This window comes from Schistocerca gregaria, chromosome 9 (assembly GCF_023897955.1).
Source record: "Schistocerca gregaria isolate iqSchGreg1 chromosome 9, iqSchGreg1.2, whole genome shotgun sequence".
Classification (NCBI taxonomy): Eukaryota; Metazoa; Arthropoda; class Insecta; order Orthoptera; family Acrididae; genus Schistocerca; species Schistocerca gregaria.
The window spans coordinates 128,637,794-128,662,140 of NC_064928.1; the positions used below are offsets into that span (position 1 = coordinate 128,637,794).

Consider the following 24,347-nt stretch of genomic DNA (forward strand, 5'->3'; position numbering starts at 1 on the left):
GATGGAGAGTGCTGTAGGAGCAGCCAACTTGGACCCGAAAAGAGCGAGAAGAAAGGAAGTTACGGATAAAAATGGGCAGAGCGCCACAAAGGCCCCAGTCGTGAAGAGTGGTGAGGATGTGGTGGCACCAGGTGGCGTCATAGGCTTTATGCAGATCAAAGAAGACTGCAAGGAGATGTTGCCGATGGGCAAAAGCCAACCAGATAGCATACTCTGGGTGTACCAAGTTATCCACCGTATAGCGGCCACAGCGAAACTCACTGAGTCGATGACAAAAGGTCGCGCGATTCAAAGCTCCAAAACAGCCGCTGACTCACCATGCATTCAAGGAGCTTGCAGAGGGTGTTCGTAAGGCTAATTGGATGGTAGCTATCCAACTGAAGAGGCGGGATCCCTGGCTTCAACACCAGAACAACAATGCTTTCCTGGGTAGGAAAGACTCCCTCATTCCACAGACAGTTGAAGAGGATCAGTACACGACGGTCGCCAGCCATCGATAAGTGTTGGAGCATTTGGTTATGTATCCAATCTGGTCCAGGAGCTGTGTCAGGACAAAGAGCAAGGGCGCTGGCAAATTCCCACTCGCTGAATGGAGCCTTATATGGCACAGAGCAGCGATAAACGAAAGACAAAGACAGTCGTTCCGAGCACTTTTTCACAAAAAGGAACGTGGGCGGATGCTGAGCCGATGCCGAAGCTTGAGCGAAATTTTCTGCTACAAAGTCCGGATTGGTAAGGACAACACCTTGCACAGAAATTCCTGCAACCCTGGTGGCCAAAAATTCGCCCGAGTTTCACCCAGACTTGTGAAGACGGGATGTGTGGTCCTATGGCAGCTACATATCGTTCCCAGCAAATCAGTTTCTGAAATTTGATTAGGTAGTGGATCCGACCACAGATCAGTAGAAGGGTGCTGCTTGAAGTGTTGAAGAGCACAGCGGCGGTCTTTTATGGCTGCAGCAATTTCCAGAGTCCATCAAAGGGACCATTTTCGGGCGTGGGGAAACTGAGGAGAAAGGGATTGCTGAAACAGCTGCTGAAAGGATGGCAGCAGTCAAAGTCTGAGTAGATTCATCAACACTGTCATGTGGCAATACAGGGAGGATGGGAGCAGAGGAGAAGGCGCCCCAATCAGCCTTAGATATGGCCCACCTGGGAGGGTGATGGAGCGAGATACACTGAAGGAAGGTCAAAACAATTGCGTGGACTCCCCACTGAATGGGGGGAAGGCCGGGACTGCAGATGGAGAGGTCAATGGTAGAAAAGGTGCCGTGCGCCACGCTAAAGTGTGTGGGAGCGCCTGTGCTTAGTAAACAGAAGTCAAGCCCTGCCAGAATAGCTTCAACTGTCCTGCCCAGGACAGTAGTCGTATGACTACCCAAAAAGGGTTGTGGGCATTGCTCCCCTAATAGCAGGAAGGGAGAAAGGAGTTGTTGAAGAGTGGTGAGGGCATGGGTGGGATGTGGGCAGCCTGTCAGGTGGGAGGCAGAGGTTACAGATTGTGACTGGAGTGGCCAGATGGACCCTGACAGCAATGGCTTCCAGAGTGGTATGGAGGGGAACCAATTTACTAACAATGTCCTTGCGGACCAAGGTGCAAACACCACCAGAATCCCGCAAGAGGCCAATTCGGTTCCGCAAAGCGTGGAACCCACGAAGGGCGGGTGCGTAAGAATTGACAAAATGGGTCTCCTGGAGCACAATATAAGCGGCAGAGTAGAAGGAAGAAAGGGACCTCAATTCTGGAAGGTGATGCAAATATCCATTACAATTCCACTGGAGGATTCTCAAGCCGAAGTCCAAATGGGAAGTGAAAGGGCCGGAGTCAGTCACATCGCTGAGTCGCCATTTGTCGCCGAAAAGGATGGGGTAATATCCATATAGGTGGGGTCAGACACTGTTGGTTCATTGACTGGCGGATGGGGAGGCTGCACCTCAGGAGGTACCAGATGCGCCTTTCCCTATTCCCTGTGTTTCTGCTTCTTCTCTTGGGAAGGAAGAGAAGGGCAGACTTCAGTGAGAGTGGGCACAGAATTACACAACGCAATCTTGGCGCCCACTGGCCACGGATCATGCTGCCGAGCAGTAGATATCCTTTCATGGGGATGCCAGGAAAAGGAGTCCGAAGAGGGAGCTCCAGTACCGGCGGCCGCCATAGTAGGTGAGCAGTGCCCGGAGGGGTGGGTATGGGTACTGACAGGGAGGGGGAGTGGGAGAGGGAGGAGGAGGCTGAAGGCATGGGGCGAATGGGGTGGGGCTGGGAAGAGGAGGGGATAGAAGTGGGAATGGACGTAACAGAAGCAAAAGTAGAAGACATAGACACGAGCTGGAGCCGGTCATACTTTAGATGAGCCTCAGTGTAGGTGAGCCGATCTAAGGTTTTGTACTCTTGAATCCTCCTATCTTTCACAAACACTGGGCATACAGGCGAGCATGGAGAATGCTGTCCATGACAATTTACACACACTGGAGGGGGAGCACAGGCACTCCCCTCACGGAGGGGGCGTCCACAGACACCGCAGAGGGGATCAGTAGTGCAGCAGAAGACATTTGTCCAAATCGTAAGCATTTAAAGTATATCATTGGTGGTGGAATATAAGATTTTACATCACACCGATACGCCATTACCTTGACCTTCTCTGTGAGTACATCCCCCTTGAAGGCCAGAATAAAGGCGCCCGTAGCGGTGCGATTGTTCGGAGGGCCGTACAGCACACAGTCGATAAAACGAACCCCTCGCCGCTCGAGGTTAGCACGGAGCTCCTCGTCAGTTTGGAGAAGAAGATGTCAGTGGAAATGAATGCCCTGCACCGAGTTCAAAGATTGGTGGGGGTGACGGAGACTGGGACATCACCGAGACAGTCACAAGCACGTAGGGAGTCAGATTGGGCAGCAGAAGATGTCTTTATGAGCAAAGCACCGGACCGCATTTTACTCAACAATCCCACTTTGCCATACTTATCTTCAATTGTCTCCACGAAAAACAAAGGCTTTGCTGTGGCAAAACTTGCGCTATCTGTCCTGGTACAAACCAGGTATGGAGGGAAAGGTTTCAACCCAAGACGGCGAGCTTGATCATCCTCCCAGGGGGTGGCCAGGGAGGGGAAAACCGAAGGAACGGAAGGAGTACCACATCTGCTATCACTTAGAGACGGCCACAGAATGGCCAGGATGGTGAAGCTTTTGTCGCTTCATGCGCAAGGTGCCCACCCTAGTATCACCCACTCCAATCACGGGCTCACCCATGGGTGTCAACCAGCCACAGCAAGGGCCGTCTGGCACGGCGGCCATTGCCACGAATTCTGGATCCCCAAAGTGAAAAGTGATGAGCATCGACTACTGGGTATACACAAGGTGTTAACAGCTCAGGTACTAGCAGTGTGATCCCTATGGTTCCAGGGGGCTCAGCCAAGTGGGTACTTAACAGCACCACCACAAGGACTGGCTACTGAGCTGGTGACCTAGCAGGAGGGGAGCCAGGGTGCAAAGGGAAAGGAGATTGGGAGGGGGACAGGAACCTGCCCCATGGAAGCTAGGTATGGAGTTCATCCCCAAATGGTTCACACTGAACAGAAAACCTTGGAAATGGAGGTCAAATCCCAAGGGGGCCAAAAACGCCGAAAAGGAGATGGAAAGAAGCCAGGAGGATAGCCAGGCCGACAAAGAAGTCCACTAAGAGGAAAAATAGGGGACAGGGACAAAGGAGTACGGATAGGGAGGGAGAGGAACAGGGATGGTAATGCAGCCCAGAAAGGAAAGGAGACTGCAATAGATCAGGGCCCCGTGCACACCACACACATACCCACACAAGGACTGTGGACCCCCTGGGGAGAAATTAACAGAAGAAATTTGATTCTTGAACTTATGGCTATATTTTCAATCTATTTTGTACCTTTTATGAAAATCTATTGAGAATTATTGTTTAGGTTTATTTGCAGTGTAAATAATGTAAAAATTACAAAAAGAAAATATGTTCTGCACAAGGATTCAACCCCACAACCCTCAGAGTGTCACTCAGCACTTTTTTTTCTGCTGCACCAACCACTGACTGGAAAACATGCTAACAGAAGTTACTCAGGCCTTGCTTGACCCCCACCAAAACTGCTATTTTAATTGCTTGGCCTTACGGAGCTCTCACTTCCATCACTTTCATTTCTGGCCATGCCCTATACACACCAAAACTGTGGACGAAACTGATGATAAGTATGTGCAGTCCCCTCGAAAGAAGTTTTAACATTTATAAATTTTAATACAATGGAATCCCTCTTTTACACTTTTCACAGAGCAAATTTCAGAAAAATGCAAAATTGAGGGAAATTTTTAAGAAAATATATTGGTTTTTCATTCCACAAGCATACTGGTCGATCATACTTTAACTAAAAACCCATAATTACAGTTTGTTTCAATTTCTTATGGCTTTTTCCCCCTCGTTGAGAAATATATTCAAAAGTTTTGGTATCTGCATCAGACAGCTAGCAGAAATCTGAAGCAGGTTACAAAACCTGGACTATAGTGCAGAATGGTGCAGTGAAATTTTAGCTTTGCTGTTGGGTGCCATCCTAACCAACACCTCAGAAATCAGAACATATTTCAAGGTAAGTGCCAAAAGTGTGTAACAAATAATATCTTATTAAATTGTTAAGGCTTTCCTATTAGTTCGGAACTTTATAAATACTTTGAAAATCGCTACCATCACCCCACCTTTTTTTCCCGACAAAATAATATGCCAAGAGTTCCCACATAGTTCACACTTTTTTTCATAAGAGGCTCTACATTTGCGACAGTTCGAATGTAGTTTGTATATTACCCTGAAGATGCACTACCACAGCTCTGGTTTATCACTGCAAACTTTCCATCTTTTCAGGCTAATACTAAAGTTATAGCTCTACCCGACACTTTGATAAACTATAAACAGCACTACATGTGGTATAGTTATTGTTAGGTTTGCAGTGTTAGGAGACAAAGCACGAACAGCACTAATTCCTCCTACTTTAATGGCTTCCACTAACTCAGAAATAGGGAGAACAGAGCATCTGTTTCTCCTCATTAAAGTTTCATCAGCTGTTAATAGCAGGAAATTTGTAATCATGACAATGCAAAAGCAGGTTAGAATAAATGTCCTGAACACAGAGAATTTCAAGGGACTGATAAAAACATCGTGAAAAAATGTAATTCTGGGAATGTAAAAGTAGGACCGTATTGAGTGAAGTGATTTCTGGAATTTTTTGTGATAGTATTTCAAATGTACAAGACGTGTAAGCTCCCCTTTAAATGTAAGACCCAGGAATGCCTCAAATTTTGTACAAGCTAAAAATGTGTTATTCGGGTGAACACAGGTATATTTTATATCAAAAACAAAATATGTGTGTGTGTGTGTGTGTGTGTGTGTGTGTGTGTGTGTGTGTGTGTGTGTGTGTGTGTGTGTGTGTGTGTGTGCGCGCGCGCGCGCGCCCTGACATTATCCCGTCTCCACAGTCTCCAAGCAACTTTCCACCGTGACTAACCTCATTTGCAGTATTGTGTGTCCCAACAATGCGGATGAAGACAACGGGCCGTGGCTTGAAGGTAAGGGTTTGCCAGGACCTGCATGCCTCCCTCGTCTTGTCGGCAACCACCTCCCAGTCCCAAGTGTTCACCGACACCTCCACGTAGTAGCTATAGCTGCGGCTGTCGCAGTCCCACAGCAACAACCTGTCAAACAGAGAACATCAAGGGTGATGAAATATTTCAGGGCTAAACTCTGAGCACCATCCACACGAGTAAACTTCTGCAATCATCCAGCAACAGAATCTGAAATGTGTTCTTAACTCTGAAATAAAATAGAAAGTACCATAGAAGTCCATAAAATTTTTACAAATAAAGCCACCTAAATCATTTGATATGTTTATTTATTTATTTATTTATTTTACTCATGGCAGTGTTTCTACTACAGATCTGTATTTAAGACTAAAGGAACATAAGAATGAGCAGTGTTAATTATACCATGCCAGACAACAAAAGCTACAAAAGTAAAGAATTGAAGATTCACTCACCACAACTTAAAGCTCGTATAAGAAGTTCAGTGTCGATTGTAATGAAACCTATGCCTAGAATGCTGTCAACTGCTAAACTCAGCTCAAAAGTTTAAGCAGAAATGTAAGTGATTAAAGCAAAAAGATGGCACCAGCAGTAAATATGTTGCATTTGTTTTGCAAGTTGTACACACATGGTTTTCTTTCTTCTTATAATTTTGCACACTCCACATTTACTAATTCTGCCATCCTAAATGTTAATTTTATGATTGTGAAAATGTATTCATTTAAATTACTTTTTACAATTTTAAAGTTTGTGTCAATTTGCGTGTATATGATTGGAGGTGGGGAGAAGGTGAATGGATAGATTAAGAAATCTGCTCGCCAAGCAGCAGCAAGAGAACACATATATACAGGTATTATTTTTGGAATAATTTTTGGTTTTTGTCACCCGGTAACATTTAGTTAACATCTCATTCTTCTGTTCTTTTAAAAGATCAAACTAATGATAGTAGCATTCAAAAGGCCATAAATAAACAAACATATTAAGCAGTCTACATGGCTTAATTCACAAAATAATTGGAGGTTCATTTACAAAATTCATTTCTTTTTTAAATACAAGAAATAAGTTAAGAGCAAAGAAAAAAACTGAGAACACACACACATGTCTTAAGTAATATTTCCAAATTGTTTTCTTTCACCTGAATCTTTCACAAAATTAACATTAATTTCAGAAGATATCTGCTTTCTTTTGTCTGTGAAGTGCAATAATAAAGGATCAAGTTTTTTCTGAAAATATTTAACTTTCCCAGTGAGGATATAGTATGAGGGTTGGAACTTAAATATTGGCTGGCAACTATTTATTCACAACTGATACAAAAGAGTTACATGTTTACACCTGTTACTGTCCTTCAAAGTAGTCACCAGTGTTGTGCAGAGCCCGTTGCCAGCGAAGGGGAAGGCGTAGTATACCGTTAGTAGAGCCCGTTCTGTTGATGGTGCGAATGGAGTGGTCTACTGCCTGTCAAATCTCCTGAACAGTTCTGAGGCGAATGCCACGAAGTGGTTAGCTCATGCTGCTTGGCGAGCAGATTTCTTAATCTATCCATTCACCCTCTCCCCACCTCCAATCGTATACACGCAAATTGACACAAACTTTAAAATTGTAAAAAGTAATTTAAATGAATACATTTTCACAATCATAAAATTAACATTTAGGATGGCAGAATTAGTACATGTGGAGTGTACAAAATTATAAGAAGAAAGGAAACCATGTGTGTGCACCTGGGAGGTGAGCTAGACCGCTGCTGTACTCGCTACCGAAACGATTTGACACTCTATGGTGGTGGATGTCTAAGACTTGTGTGTGTGTGTGTGTGTGTGTGTGTGTGTGTGTGTGTGTGTCACACAGTCATATTCTTATATCCTGTTTTCTTTCTTAAAAAGTGGGCTGCAAACTCGTGAACATTGGGGCAAGCGTTCCCAAAAACTGACACACAGGGCACATTTGTCCACAAGAACTGCTTGTGTGAAGTGATCATATGCAGCTTCCACACTTCATGTCCACCCTGTGGTGGGACGATGTAAGACAAACATATGCATCGGAAACCACTGGTGGTGGGATGTGATGTATCTATGCACCATTACTAACTTTTCCCAGGAAAAATATTTTCTTCAAAGGCTAAAATGAAAGTGCCTGTATCTGTTAGATTAAACTCGGGGCTTTTTGTATGCGTGTCACACTGTTTGAAATGAGCCCATAGTGCTTCATCTGCCAGGAGTGTTAGGCATCTGTGGAAGGAGACTTCTTGGACTATATTAAAAATTTTCTGTGGTGCAATGGTCACTGATACGTCACTCAGTCATTTGCATGTCTGGAGAGCTGTAGAGTGTGCAGCAGAGGAGGCTTTAATCAGTAACCATCCACTGTGCATTTTCCCCACAGTGACTGAACTACTTTAAATTTATCTCCAATATGCCCCCACAAAAAATAATGGTTTCGTCCTCCATCTGTTTGAGAAGATATAAGGTATCAGATGAAATGTTTTGCTCCCAAATGTCCAGCTTGTCCCTCTTCCCACAGTATAGCAAGTATGGAAAAGGAGGAAGATTAGCACCACCTTTATTGAAATTTCTAGACCTGTCTGATGATCTGCCAGATCAAAGCATCCATTGTTTTGGTTTAACTTGATATGTTTCATACGCAAAACTTCCCCTTGATGTCACCCATTCCAATCCAGGATTCCCACCACAGAAGCCAGCCAGCTGCAACCAAGACATCTGGCATGACAGCCATTGCCGGGAGTCAAACGCCCCAAGACGACTCCTTCGCATGCATGACGAGCTAGTAGCTTGGGCATCAGCAATGTGATCCCCGAGTTGTCAGGAGGCTCTACCACTAAGACAAATAATGACCCCCCAAATAGGACTGGTTACCACACTGGCTTTTATGAGCATATGAGACTACACAGTTTTAGTGCACACATGATCTGTAACATTGCATGCGGTAGGAGCAATTTAAGGTATTCTTCCCCCGTCAGGCCACACTACAGAAAAAAAATTGAGAATTTAGAGCAAAAAAATTGAGACTTTAGATCAAACACAGATAGGAACAAATAATTACTCCAACTGAAAGGTGATGTAAGGTAAATGAATGAATATGTCAAGAAAGGAAAGCCTAGGGATACCTAGGTCAACATGAAAGGCTGCCATCATGAGACCATAAGGAAGAGAAGGAAGGATGGATGGTTGGAGGAGAGGCTCTGCATTAGTTTGTGGCCTCATGCCCAATACTCCCGAATGTTCAGTTGCATGAAGGCACAACAAAAAGACTGCTAAACAAGTAAGCGTTTGGCATGCAACTGTCTCACATATGACCACTGTCTTCACAGCTAGAGATAGTTGCTGTGCGAGACAGTTACATTTACATGAATGAATGAGTGAGTGAGTGTAGTTCAAATCTACCCTTTCCATATTATCATCATTATACAGGGTGTATACATGGACAAGGCCAAATTCTCGGTTTTCCTGGTTTAAAATTTGCTTTTTCCCAGGTGTAAACACACTTCTTCTGCGTTTAATGACAGTATATTTTCCCTCAGAATCGTAAACTTGTCAATCCTTTGAATGGTTATGGTTTTATACACGGGCATAGAATTTCCTGGCACTTTAGAAAATGAAACTCAGGAAGAAAAGGAAAAAAAAAGAAAAAAAAGAAAAAGAAAAAAGAAAAAAAACACGTTTTGGAAAGATCTTTGATGTGCAGCAACTTGTACGCTGCATGTTTTCATATTAAGAAAGTATAAATTCGATTTACACCAAACACCGCATGTTACTTTCCGAAGCATTAAAAAGAGACTGCGATGCACTTTTTGTAAGCCAGTCATAGCTCATGTCATGTGATCTCGCCAGCCGATGACAGCGGATATTCAGAGCATAGGACACATGATATAGCGTCGTGTCCTGACATAGGTGGGAGGGGGGAAAAGGGGTTGCTGGTCAGTCTACACTCCGAAGCGGTACAGAGCAGGAGGACAATTCACAGTGTAGGCACTTAATTGTTTTCTTCCACCTGAGCCAACACTAGTACAGGCATTTACTAGAAATGCAGGTGGTGAGACTCGGTAGGGAACTCGTGGAGACACACTGACAAACAGGGTTTTGAAATAGTTGTTTACTCCAGACGGGACTAGCTAATACACTGGAGGCTAGTTCTAGAGCTAGAAAAAGCACGAATAACACTGTTACAACAGAAGCCAGTGCAGAAGTCCCAGGAGTGGATGCTAACCACAGTACCAAACACTAGCAGTATCTTAAGGCAACAACTTAGTTGCAAAACAATGCATAATGAATGTGACGCTGATCACTGAGGCACTCCAAGTGAGAGAGAGCAGAGTTACGCAGAGCTGAACCGAGGCTGGAGTCGACAGATGTGGATTCAGCGCACAGATCGTCTGACTGAGAACTCTGCCAAAAGGCGAAATTTAGGAGTTTTAAAGAGCCACTGTTTTTCCCCACTTAAAGCCATCCAGCCAATCCCGTAGGTCTCTTGCAGGTGCCTGACAATCATGGTTTAGTTAGGTCCCCACTACTGCTCCTAAGGCAGGGATGTTAATGCAGTTTGGTATCAACATTGTTCAGCTGAAAGCTAAACGTAACTGCTCTGCCAAATAAGGCTTGCAACACTATTACTATACATCATTCAGCCCCGCCCCTCGGGCTTCCCAGAGTATGGACTGCAGAGTCAACAGTTTTTGGTGTTTTTGCTATCTTTCTAACCCTTGTGAGACTACTGAGAGACTCAGGGCTGGTATCAAGCTGGCTTTATACACTAGTACGTGCCTGTTGGTTACAAAGTTCTACGGTGACAACCTACTACAGCATCTAGACGACATATGAAGTTACATGTAAATTTCTAGAAGAGCAAGTAACGCCCTGGGAACGTGTCTGGGGGCGTCTGCATTTTCGCAAGGCACTCCCCTTCCTGTTTACTTCATGTAACAATATCTCTCCTAGTTTCGTCTGCCCTCAGCATCGTCTCTGCTTCTGTGCCTTGGAACGCCTGTCCTCCTTTCTCACAGCTTCAAGATAACACTACAGTAGCAAGGAATAATCGATATATTACAATAGTCAGCCAATGGTAACATCACTTAAGTAGTGTGAACACACCAATAGGAAAAGTTAATGGTTTAAATTAATATACATAGTACTGCTACAAGAAAATCAAGCTTTCACACTCATACTGGGCTATAAGGTTAATAAGCTGCAAGAGGAACTAAGCTTTCACATATAATATTGATCTTTTTTGCAAGTATTGCACTTAAGATATATCACACAAATGTGCCAGTAAAATTTTTAATAATGACATAAATGTCTGATCTTCTGGGCTCAAAATTCTTCTAAATGGCTCGTCATCAAAGAGCTGATTTTTAAATTATAGTCAAACGCTCTGCGATTTAAGAAATTGATAGTACATTCTCGCACATAGTTCAACTTGCGTAAAAGGAAATTTACTTTGAAAGTAGCACTTTACAAACCACCGTTTAAAATATTTTCCCGTGAACTGTTAGAAATAGGTTCGTTTCAGCAGTTGCCAGAAAGCACCAGCTAACAGGCGCAACCGTGCCTGCACAGCTATGATGACATAGGAGGCCCATCTGTCCGTACGTATAAAACATTAAAAGATCTTGCATTTTGTCATAAAAGAAACAAGACATCAGGGGATACTCAAAGAGCATTGGAATTTCGTGATCCATACTAAAATGTGCACATTTAAAGTGCATGCTTAAAGTGCACATTCGTATGTCCAGATTCCCAATGAAGTAGGTCTCTAACTAATATTAAGCTTTTCAGTGTGGTTTTCGGAATGTAAATTTTCTTGGAGTACCAGTATTGTATTATCTCATGTTTGGTTTTTTATTATGGCATAATGCCACACATGTTTCAAATACATTGAGTGCCTCAGCGGAAAAGATTAAAGAAAGCCAGATTTCTTTAGCAAACTGACAAAAATGACTTCAGTGTTCTGCAAGGCGATTAATGTTTGACTGTCAGAAAGGTGGAAATAAAACAAAATCTGAAACTATTAACATATTTTAGACTTCCATAATTATGTGAATGTATTTTAATTCACTTGATACCTCTCAGCCACAGAAATCCGTTTTGTTTCCATTCGCCGTGACAGCAGTAAACAAAGAGTAAACAGCAAAATCACTAAATGTAAACATGGGTCACATGGAGACTACCCCCTTCCCCACTATAACTCTGACTGCTCGGCACATCAGCCCCAGATCTACCGATACTTCCGAATCGGGGCAATGCTAGATAGTGACGCCACCCCTCCCCCTCCCCCCTCTTCCTCAAGCATGGGAGATGGGATGTCAAAACTCTAAAAAATTGAATTTTCAAAAATATGTTCATTTTGTAGTGCACATCTCTCTGTAGAGTCTGATGCATGAAACATGTGTGTTTAAGGAAATGTAAGACATTTTATTTGGTCTTAAATGTGCCAAAGCGCAGTGCCGCACCTCTTCACACAGCATTATTCAATTGCTCATCACTATATTTCACTCTGCGGAATTCAAACATGCAATATTTTGTAATGGATGCTATCACACTATTCAGGGCAGTGGAAATTAAAATGTCCTGTGGTACGTCTCCTGCTTCCAGTCGGCTGATTTGACATCCTGTCCCTCTTTAAAAAAAACTTGCATTTAATACTGGATGGTATTATTTGTAATTGGGAGAACAAGAGTGCTTCAGAAAATTTGCATTGTTTATTGGCTACTAGCTAATAACTTGCTGTTTTGTGTGACATATAATTAAATATTGGATACATAAAACCAGAAAGACAAGAGACAAACAAGACAGTACACATTTCTTCAATCCTTAGCACTTAGTATTTTTTCCTCTCTATATTGCTACAGCTTTACATGCTGTGCTTTCCTTTGTGTGAAAGAATCTACTACCTCTTCAAAGTTCGTCAAACTTTTGCTACATGGAAAATCTAAATGTTGCTGTCTAATACTGAAAGAGCTGTTAACACAAATAGTACCAAATGCTAGCATGGTTTCTTGAGCTAATAACGTCCATTTTGTCCCCGTCTATTAGATAAAACAAAATAGGTCTTTCTAATATTGCAAAAACTGTATCACACACCAAATAAACGAGACTGTTTTGGTACAATTGGTCATTTTTAAAACACAACAAAATATAATTCACAAAATACTAATATCAAATGCCTATTAGGCCTACTACAAACAAAAAACTTTACGTCAGGAAACAGTTTCACATTTCATTCATACGCTCCAGTTTCTCAAGCACGAGATCGAAAAGTAATAGTACGAAATTTTTATATAAATTTAGAATCGTCATATTCTTCCACGATTTGTGTGATGTCCCCGTTTCTTCTCCTTCCTTGTTCTAAAAAACAATCTTCTCATCACTAAGTCTGTAACTATTCCTAACTTATTCGCCAGCTACCTTTACTAATCCTGCCAGAATCACCAGTTTCGTTATCCCAGAATTATTCTCTAATTAGGCATTGTTACATGTTCATACAATGCGTTTTCTACACTTCTTCCAGAACAGAACTTAAGAGGCTGCTAGCTGGGGATTGTACGAGGGGCATTCAAGTTCTAAGGCCTCCGATTTTTTTCTCCGGACTGGAAAGAGATAGAAACGCGTGCATTGTTTTAAAATGAGGCCGCATTCAATGTTAATACGTCCCAGAGATGGCAGAACCGTACGGCACGTGGAATTTTACCGCCAGCGGCGAGAATGAGAACTATTTTAAATACTTAAAATGGTGACATTTTTCTTACTTGAACAGCGTGCAATTATTCGTTTTCTGAAATAGCGTGGTGTGAAACCAACTGATATTTATCGACAGTTGAAGGAGACACATGGTGATGGAATTATGGATGTGTCTGAAGTGCGTTCGTGGGTGCGACAGTTTAATGAAAGCAGAACATTGTGTGACAACAAACCGAAACAATCTCGGGCTCGCACAAGCCGGTCTGACGACATGATCGAGAAAGTGGAGAGAATTGTTTTGTGGGATCGCCGAATGACTGTTGAACAGATCGCCTCCAGAGTTGGCATTTCTGTGGGTTCTGTGCACACAATCCTGCACGACGATCTAAAAATGCGAAAACTGTCATCCAGGTGGGTACCACGAATGCTGACGGACGACCACATGGCTGCCCGTGTGGCATGTTGCCAAGCAATGTTGACGAGCAATGACAGCATGAATGGGACTTTCTTTTTGTCGGTTGTGACACTGGATGAGACGTGGGTGCCATTTTTCAATCCAGAAACAAAGTGCCAGTCAGCTCAATGGAAGCACACAGATTCACCGCCACCAAAAAAATTTCGGATAACCGCCAGTGCTGAAAAAATGATGGTGTCCATGTTCTGGGACAGCGAGGGCGTAATTCTTACCCATTGCGTCCCAAGGGCACTACGGTAACAGGTGCATCCTACGAAAATGTTTTGAAGAACAACTTCCTTCCTGCACTGCAACAAAAACGTCCGGGAAGGGCTGCGCGTGTGCTGTTTCACCAAGACAACGCACCCGCACATCGAGTTAACTTTACGCAACAGTTTCTTCATGATAACAACTTCAAAGTGATTCTTCATGCTCCCTACTCACCTGACCTGGCCCCTAGTGACTTTTGGCTTTTTCCAACAATGAAAGACACACTCCGTGGCCGCACATTCACCAGCCGCCCTGCTACTGCCTCAGCGATTTTCCAGTGGTCAAAACAGACTCCTAAAGAAGCCTTCGCCACTGCCATGGAATCATGGCGTCAGCGTTGTGAAAAATGTGTATGTCTGCAAGGCGATTATGGCAAGAAGTAACGCCAGTTTAATTGATTTCGAGTGAGTAGTTAATTGGAAAAAAATTCTGAGGCCTTAGAACTTGAATGCACCTCCTAGAAATTTTCTTGAATAGACCAAGAAGATTCATTTTTTTATTGCTGCAATATTATACTGCAGTAGTGAGATACAGTAATATATTTTGTTACAGTACTGGCTCTTACCAGTCAAAATTACAAAAATGTAACTGAAAACAAAAACAATGAAAAATTCCCAGAATTTAAAAAATTTCCAGGTTTTTTCCCGGGTCTCCCAGTTGTCCTGGGTCGTATACACCCTGTTATACCGTCATGGATTTTCCACTATTTAAGAATGTTTTATCTGCATGTCCTATTTTTCTTCCTTCCAGTTCTGCAGTCTTCCTCCAGCTAGACACGAGTGTGTGTGTATGCTCTGTTGGTACTTGTCCTAGTCACAAAACAATGTCTTCAGAATAAGTCATCTCCTGGTCGTCCTCAAAATGTCTGCCATGAATACTATCCTTTAATGGTCAAAACAAAAGGAAGCCCGGGGTCAGGTCAGCACTGTAGTGTGAATGACTTAACATTGTCCAAACCTGTTTGATGATGTGTTCTGAAGTCCTCAGACTTTTAACAGTCCGAGCATTATCATGGTGAACTGAAACATCCCTCAGATCGTTATGACACCAAAGTTGCTTCGGTGTGTTGATGCTTACGAACGAGAACATCAACAAACCACAACATGTAAGGGACACTGTGGGCGGTCTTCCTGCTTGCTGCAAAATGTGGAGCTCTGCTGAACTATCTTCTGGTGGCCTTCCCTCTGTGTTCTTGTCAACTATACAATTTCCACTGACTTGCACAAATATTTGAGAATATTTGCCATCGTTTCTTTCTCGGGACTGAGAAACTCAATGGCAACATGCTGCTTATAACACACATCCCTTAGCATTTTGAAACACTACTGTAACTACACTGTGCATTGGAGGAAGCAAATTTTGCACATGTACTCAAGAAGCTTTGAAGAATTCATACCTCATGTTTCACCATTTGCAACACTGTTAACTGTTGATTGAGAAAGAGAAAGAGAGAGAGAGAGAGAGAGACAGACATTACTTTGTGGTGACCTTCTTGCATTTGTGATGTAGGAGTCACTTATTTTATACTATTACATAGTGAACTGTAGCCTCCAGTTCAAAGAATCAGACCACAGTCATGTTTACAACTATGAGCACCTCTCCAGGCCTGTTCAGGTGAAAAGTGACAATGTAACATGTTCATTTATATGCAATTGTAAGTAACAGTTCATTTCATTTTTGAATTAGTTACGTAATATCTTACTCTCTCCCTTTTTCTTTCCTTTTTAAATGGATCATATGAGGAAGACTTCGTAAAAGGCCAAAACCAGTAATGATGCCATTCTATGAACTGAAGCTGAACACCATTCTGTGAACTGAAGCTGAACAAATGCATAGCAACTATTCAGAAGTTTGCTGTTCTATTCAGATTACTAGCAATCATGTTTTGCTTTTCAAAATGCATGAATTACACAAGACACAAACCTCATAGACGAAATCATGTAGGGCTGACCGAGTTGAACAACTATGGCACCGCTGCCCAGCTGGTGACAGGTGTAGCCCGAGTCCCAGTCATATGTCCTCGTGTCCCCGTTCAGGAGGGCATTGCGACTCCGACTCACACCTTCGATTACCGATGCGCTCTTTTCTATGGTTGCCACGTTCTCTTTTGGAGCTGCAAAGAAGAGAAGCAAGAGATCTGAATAACAATAAACTCTCTCTCTCTCTCTCTCTCTCTCTCTCTCTCTCTCTCTCTCTCTCTCTCTCTCTCTCTCACACACACACACACACACACACACACACACACAGAGAGAGAGAGAGAGAGAGAGAGAGAAAGAGGTAGTGTAAGAGTATCCTGTTAAAGTGAACTTACGGTGTATCTGGCTCTTTTGTTGCATGCTGTTCTTGGCAATTTGAAAGCAGTGGTCACAGTCAATAAGGTGACGCTACAAGTTTGCCAATGACAATCTCCCGAACTTATGAACTTGGTTGCCACACACAACACACGTAACTGTAGGATTTGGGGCAGTAAAAATCCACATCAAACATTGTAACATATTCCTGATATCCCTAAACTGAATTTTTTATTGTACACTGATAAAGAACAAAGTGTACAGCCCCTTTTTTTTCAGAGAGAGAATCATCAACTGAATAGTGTATCTGGATGTGTTACAACAATTTTTGATACAACAAATAGACGAGGATGCCAAAAAACGAAATGTTTACTTCATGCAAAATGGTGCACCACTCAACTACCGGCTGACGTCTGGGATTTTCTCAGAGACCACTTTACAGGTCAATAGATTGGCCATGATACACCAATCACATGATCCCCACATTCCCCAGACCTGACACCACTTTTTTTTGGGGATTCATCAAGGACATCATATTTTCACCTCCCGTGCCAGCTTACCTACCTGAACTTAAGAGCAACAATTTACGCCACCACTGAGCAAGTTACACCTGCAATGCTACAGTGAGTTTGGGAAGAAACTGACTTTGGATGGGAAGTGTGCAGGATAACCAACAGAAGCCACATACAACATCTTTAGTTTAAAATAAAAAATAAAATAAAATAAAAAAACTGTGTGCTTCCCTACAAAATAACACTAAATCCAGCTTTATATCTCCTTTCAATAAATTTATATGAATTTTTAAAGTTGTAAAGCCCATTTTGAAACACCCTGTATAAGACTGAAAATTACAAAACATTTACTACCTAACACAAAATTGATGTCTGTTTCAAGGAATCTAGTTTCGCACTAAAGCAATATGCACACCTCATAAAATTATTAAATAGTGTTACACTTATAAAGAAAAAATAATAATTTGCAGGTCAGTGAAGCACAATTTTTATAATATTTTTAGGCAGAAAAACATCAGCTGCCTTCATGTGCCTGCCTGTAAGAATAAGCTCAGCTCCTCAATTGCCCCAACACACGATGCAGCACACGCAGAACACTGCAGCACTGTTGCTAAGCAGTGCATGCAGACTGAAATGGCACAAGTGCTCATCTATGCACCACACTACTGAAGTAGCTACACAATGCCCAACATGTACATCATGTACATCATGCAACAAACTTAATGTTTTTTAACATGGCTTTTGTTCAGATTTTTTTTTTAATTTAACCTATATTCTTTATCAGGATTCAAGGAATCTCCACACCAAATTTCATCAAAAAGGGGTTCAGTGGTTTAGTTCTCAAAACATAGCAGACACAGTTACTTGCACATTTATAATATTAGTAAGGAATTCATATGGTTTGCAGGCTGCACATAACAGCATGAAGAGTTTAATTCAAGAAATATTAAAAATTGAGAATTCCTGAAAACCACATGCACTTAAAAATTCAAAATCACTAATAAGCATTTGCTTTAAGTCTGGCGTATGTTATTTGAAAGCCTTTGGTTTCTTCTTTCGAACAAAGATCTTTTCTGGAAGCTGCGTTTCAGAAGTTATCATTATTTAAAACCACTGTAACCTTAAGAATTCTATACTGTTGAAATCTCAAAATGCAATCCTTTCGAAAATCAGGTGTCCTAGTATGGCAGCCCTGGTTCTTTTTTCTCCCAGAAATGTATGATTTCAACAGGTGAAAGAAACGATTGAATTAGTAATTTTGAGTTCCCATAAAATTCTTATGGAACTTTGATAAACCCTGCTGATGAAAGCGAACACCCACAATTAAGCTACATGTAATACAGGATGACAACTACGTGAAATAAAATAATCATACTTCTGAATGGTTTGTGCTAGGACCTTCACACTGTTCAGCTGGCCACGGGGCATGAAGGGCATTAGTATCTGCATGCACGGTTTGTTTTAGTGATGAAGTCCACTTCCATTTGCATGGGTTCGTCAATATGCAAAATTTGTGCATTTGGGGGACTGATATTACGCATTTCGTGATAGAAAAGTCTCTTCACCCTCAATGAGCGATTGTCTGGTGTGCAATGCCCTCCACTGGCCACCATATTCTCTGATTCTGAACAGGTGTCTTCTTTTTGTGGGGCTAAATTAAGATGTACAGAAATAACTCCAAAAGCAATTGCTGAGCTGAAAAAAGCCATTCAGGATGTCATTGACAACATCGCTGCTATGACACTTCAGCTGGTCATGCAGAATTTCTGCTATTCGTCTGCAATGATTGTAGGCATATTGAACGTGTCATAACTTGAACTGAGTATCTATAGTGACATTTACAAGTTTAATGAAGTGTGTGTGTATTGCCATAGTTTGAAAAATAACTTTCATTAGTTACATACGGCCCAATAATGCCACTTTGTGAAATCTTCATTCTCTAAAACACACACACACACACACACACACACACACACACACACACACACACACACACACACACGTAAGGGTCAATCCTACTTTTATGCCGATATTTAAAATGTGATAAATTTGTATTAAGGCAATTTGTAAAAATTTTATTACATGTCTTTAAATAGGTTTTGTAGCCAATGGCAGAGTCAGTCTGCCTCCAGCATTAAAAGAGTGCAGTCACTATTTTAGTCGGTCAACGACAAGGAATTACCGAGAAACATGCATTTAGATAGTTGCCACAGAGTCCTAGGCTTATATAGTCACTGTGTTAAGTAATCAGTAATTTCCTTAATAGCAATCTACAACTAAACATTCACAGAGTAAAAACCCTGTATTAATGCCACTTTTTAAATTATGTTTTATTCATGGAAGTCTTGGCCACCTACTGACCTGTAGCACTACAAGAAAGGAGGTCATTATAGAGTGTGTTTATCAACTATAGGTGCAAACAAAAGGGACATGTAAGAGGACAATTAAACAAGCAAATAATCCTAATAACCAAGGGTACGAATACCGATGGTTTCCCCAACACGACATACTATGCCTCTGTACATGACGAAAGTCTGAGAGGATCCAGAATTACAGATATGTAATTGAGAACAAACACATTACACAGGTATTCCATATGGCCACCATTTACGTGAAGGCAGAATTCAGCACACCTCCTCATTAATGACCTTACATGTTCAAAAATCCCAGGTTTGTTCAGGAGGCACTGACAACGATCGCAATGTGTTCTCTCAGTTCATCGACACTTTCAACAGGGATGAAATATAACCAAAGCTTTTAATATCCAATGGATTCAAGATGGAGGACCTGGGAGGCTACAATACTGATGAGTCATGACATAGTCCTAAGGTTGAAATGTTATGTACTAGTACTTAGGTATCCATAATCACAAAAAAATCAAACGAGGGTGACGTATCACACTGTAATTTACACCTCGCTTGTATTGTTTTGAAATAAACACTGGCATGACTGTACTTGTGAGTATCGTGTTGGGGAAACCATTGGTTTCTAGACCTATATTTAATAGAATTATTTCCTTGTCTCATTATCCTCTATTTACCCCTTTTATTTGTACCTATGATAGTCAAACACCCCCCCCCCCTCCCCCCCCCCCCCCTTCCCCCAGTGTTATGACTGATCACCATTGATTTGGATATTGCAGATAAATGTGTGTCTCCAAGCTGGTCGTAGGTTGTGTTCCTAAAATGAACAGCATAGAGACAGAAGTGACGACACTTTCTGCAGGACCTGACCATCATTTTGCAGGACAATGCTCAAGCAAATACAGTGCAAGCTGTTACTGACTTGTTTGACTGATGGGGCTGCTAAGTGCTATACCATCTACTGCACTCTCCTGACTTAAGCCCTCGCAAGTTAACTCTACTCATAAACTGAAGGAAACACTTCACGGCATTCGCTTCAGAACTGCTAAAAATTCGTCAGGCAATAGACCATGCCACTTGAACTGTCAACACCACTGGCACTGCTAAGAGTATGCTACAACTTCCACATAGTTGGCAACGGGTTATACATAATGCTGGTGACTACTTTGAAGGACAATAGAACCTTGAAACATTTATCTACTTTATACGACTTGTAAATAAATAGTTGCCACTATTTAAGTTCCAACTCTCGTATAGGTCACGTTAGATTTCAAGAAGAAGATAATAATTCCAATACCAAAAAAGGTTAGTGCTGATGGGTGTATTTTTCACCATCGGCTTAACCCAACAGAGACAGAAATTTCAACACAAATTATCTACAGAAGAATGGAATAACTGGTAAGAGCCAACCTGGGGAGTGATCAGTATGGGGTTCCAGAGAAATGCAAGAACATGCAATATACCAATTGTCCCCAGAAATTACGTTAAAAGACAGGTTGCAGAAGCACGAACCAACATAGCATTTGTAGTTTTAGAGAAAACGTTTGACAATACTGACTTGACTACACTCTTACTAATTCTGAGGTTATCAGGAATAAAACACAGAGTGAAAGTTATCTGCAGCTTGTACAGGAACCAGACTGCAGTTGTGTCACGGAGGATGGGGGGGGGGGGGGGGGGCGCAATCATTGCGAAAGGATCCACATGATATTTAACCTGTACACAACAGTACACAGTAAGAGAATCGGAGGAGGATTTTGGCATACATCCTTTTATCAAAGTGAAACTTGGTCAAGGCAGTGAGTCTAATAGATGAGAGACGAGAGATTGCAGAAAATGTCTCGAGGATGGGCTAGATTGATAGAATACATCCTGAGATGCCAACGAATAGTACTTTTGTAATGGAAGGAAGTGCAGGAGGTAAAAAATGAAGAGGGAGAAAGCAAGAAATACAGTAAGCACATTCAGATGTAGATTGCAGTAATGCAACTACAATAAAAAGATACAAACACTAACTGTTCACAGACTTTTTGAAGTAATTTGTAATGATACAGTCACCACTGATTAGGACGATTGCCATATGATCAAAGTACTGCAGCACATATCTGTTTAACTCACCAACAAGTCCATCCAGGAGTGGTGGCATGGATGCGGTATACATTGCCTCAAAGCTCACTACGTGGAACACCTTGTTGACAGTGTTGTTGGTTCCCACGACCCTGATGTATCGCACCACTCGAGGCTCGAAGTACAGCCATTGCCAGGAGCGGCAGTAGTAGCGAGTGTGGTCAATTACACGGACCCAGTCCAGCTGATCCATGGATACTTCAATGTAGTATGAGTATGACCTGCAATAGGCAGAATGGTTACATTAGGGACAATACATTCTACAACTCAAGCACAAAATTTTACTTACCATTACACAGAAAAAAGTAATTCTGTCAATGACTATTATGCAAATCTATTACTACAGTTAATTTTTTTCCACAAGTTTAAAAAGCAATACCAAGTTTGGTTTAACCTACAGTGCACTCTGGAGGTGGTACTTAAAATTGAAGTGTGAACAATGTTGTTAACGCAATAGCAGAAACTAAAGTTATGATGTGCCACAGAAACTACTAGTATAACAAAATTCCATTCAGACATTCATAAAATTCTCGATTACGGGTTGCCTGCCAAATATTTACATTTAAAGAGCATAACTTCATGTGGATGGGATGACCAAAAAGATCGAACACACACACACACACACACACACACACACACACACACACACACACACACACTAAGAGTAACAGGTACTTTCATCATCAGAAGATAGAAACAGGAAAAACATTTAGGCAGTTGCAGAAGAGGGCCATATCATTCAGAGCTCAATTAAACAGACCCATCACACTACGTGGATTCTGTGTGATCCACTTACACCTAGGTATTTGTACAATGACTTAATTCAGTCTCACTGTTTCTGTGGTCAAACTTTTTGTACAACAAATCATATCCAGAAGCAACCATTACTTCAGGGTACCAAATTCAAATACACAATTCGCTAGTTCATTCTGTGTCAATTTAACCAGGGGCTCCAGCTCACAGTCTCAGTTCCATACATTGTAGCATTGGTGTGCTACATTTCAGCCAAATCTCTTATTTACGAAGTATTAGATTCACCTGAGAATTAGTTCCAGAATTATAGTGTTGCAATCCATAAAATTAAATACACATTTGGCAATCAAATCTTCACAGACAGCCTCAGGGCTTTATGATTTAGGAACTGTTCCCCACAGTCCACTCGAATTTTTAACACCTGGCAGCCCTCCACTTAGGGAACACTCAGAGTCTCAGAACACCATCATTTTCCCAATGAAAAATAAGAATGTGATTAAAAATTTAACTTTTGTGTGTGTGTGTGTGTGTGTGTGTGTGTGTGTGTGTGTGTGTGTGTGTGTGTGTGTGTGGGCGCGCGCTTTATTGGACATAACGAAAAATACACACCCTATTTTCCCACGTCATCTCCATTGCATTCACTGGCCTTCGTCCAGTACCAAACAAAGGCGCGTATGCTGTATTGGTACAAATTCTTGCCTGGTGACGGAGCCAGTGCTTCACTGTGTGTATCACCTCATCCTCAAAATGTCTTCCACAAACAGCATCCTTTAATGACAAATGACATCAGCAGCTCACTGCAACAGTCAGGTGTGACAGTCGTGGATGGTCTCCGCAAAAACTGAAAATCTTGGAGCTCTGCCGAAGTGTCTTCTGATGACCTCACTCTCCGTGCCCAGCGACTAAATGGAAACTTGGCGCGCGCGCACTCACTCAGGAGACTTCAAATAATACATACGTAATGTTTCGCATTCACAGCATTGTTTCTGGCTGAGAAAAAATGTGGTACACTACTTTCTGGGCAACCCTCATAGTAACCCTTATGTGGGCTAAACACACACACACACACACACACACACACACACACACACACACACACACACACGTCCAGATCTTTCACACACAGTGAGTTACATGCACAGGAAAACAAAAAATTGAAAATACACATTTTTTTCAGTGATTTTTCAAAGTGTTGCACCACAAAAGGGACAAGTGATATCCAAGCCAAATTTCACACACTGCATAAATAGACTGTAATGTAAAATGTCTGAAAATTTCATCATATTATTGCACGGCATTTGTGTACAACAAAAACTGATAGCTGTATTTAGTGATGTGACCAGTGGTCTTTAACTCTTTTTCCTCTTCTTCTCTCCTCCCCCACTGTTTAATCACTAAGCAACAACATATAGATATGAGATTTTCACTCTGCAGCGGAGTGTGCGCTGATATGAAACTTCCTGGCAGATTAAAACTGTGTGCCCGACCGAGACTCGAACTCGGGCACACAGTTTTAATCTGCCAGGAAGTTTCAACATATAGATAGATTAACACAACCTCTCACAAACATTTAATGAATATTAACTACGAGAAACCAGTTGCTTGTGCTTGGAGCAGAAGTTTTCCTATGCTGTATCTACTGTACTCTGCACATCAGGTGGCAATTTGACCATCTTCCTGACACAGTTGTAGGAACCGTAACTGTCATAAGAGTATGGTCAAAAGGAAACCAAAACATCTCTCAAATGTGGCCCAGTGAAATGATCTTGCTGGGCCTGCTGGTGCCATGAAGTTCATTAACACATCACCTTCAGCATCACAGCCCTCTGTGACACATCATAAGTAACATTTGTCATCATAAATAACAACTAATACGTCTGCACCCAGGACCAGACAGTGTGAAGACGCATTTTGTGCATGAACCTATTATTATAACCAGACAGACTGCTCATCTGCACATTGTCAGAGTCCACCAGATAAAATCGATGTTGGCTCCTGGTGCCTGCAATAATTTTAACATGTTCAGTCTGCCTTTTAGAAACTCTTCGACAGATTTCACATCTTTCGAAAAATAAAATGATCGTATGCCAGAACTATTTTTCTATCCCCAGGTAATTAAATGAAGAGGTGTCAGGATGCGGTCTTCTGTAGGGTTCTGCAGACTAGCTTGTAATGCCCTGCACTTAATGGTAGCACCAATACTGTCGCACACTTTTTGCCACAACTTCTTGTAAAAAAATTCCATACTGCATAAATCTGAAAATCGTGGTAATGCATACTAAATTTGAGATTTTTACAATTTTTGTACTAGC

General features: G+C 41.8%; 1 protein-coding gene across 2 annotated transcripts in view; it reads right to left on the reverse strand.

Annotated features, from left to right (window-relative positions):
* LOC126292288 (BTB/POZ domain-containing protein 9-like) overlaps nt 1-24,347 on the reverse strand; it is a 294,259-nt gene that overhangs the window by 10,302 nt on the left and 259,610 nt on the right. For both annotated transcript variants that reach the window (XM_049986204.1, XM_049986205.1), the window contains 3 exons: nt 21,274-21,503; nt 15,913-16,102; nt 5,505-5,691 (listed from right to left, as the gene is read on the reverse strand). In XM_049986204.1, the coding sequence (XP_049842161.1) occupies nt 5,505-5,691; nt 15,913-16,102; nt 21,274-21,503 (607 nt within the window). The remainder of the gene's footprint in view (nt 1-5,504; nt 5,692-15,912; nt 16,103-21,273; nt 21,504-24,347) is intronic.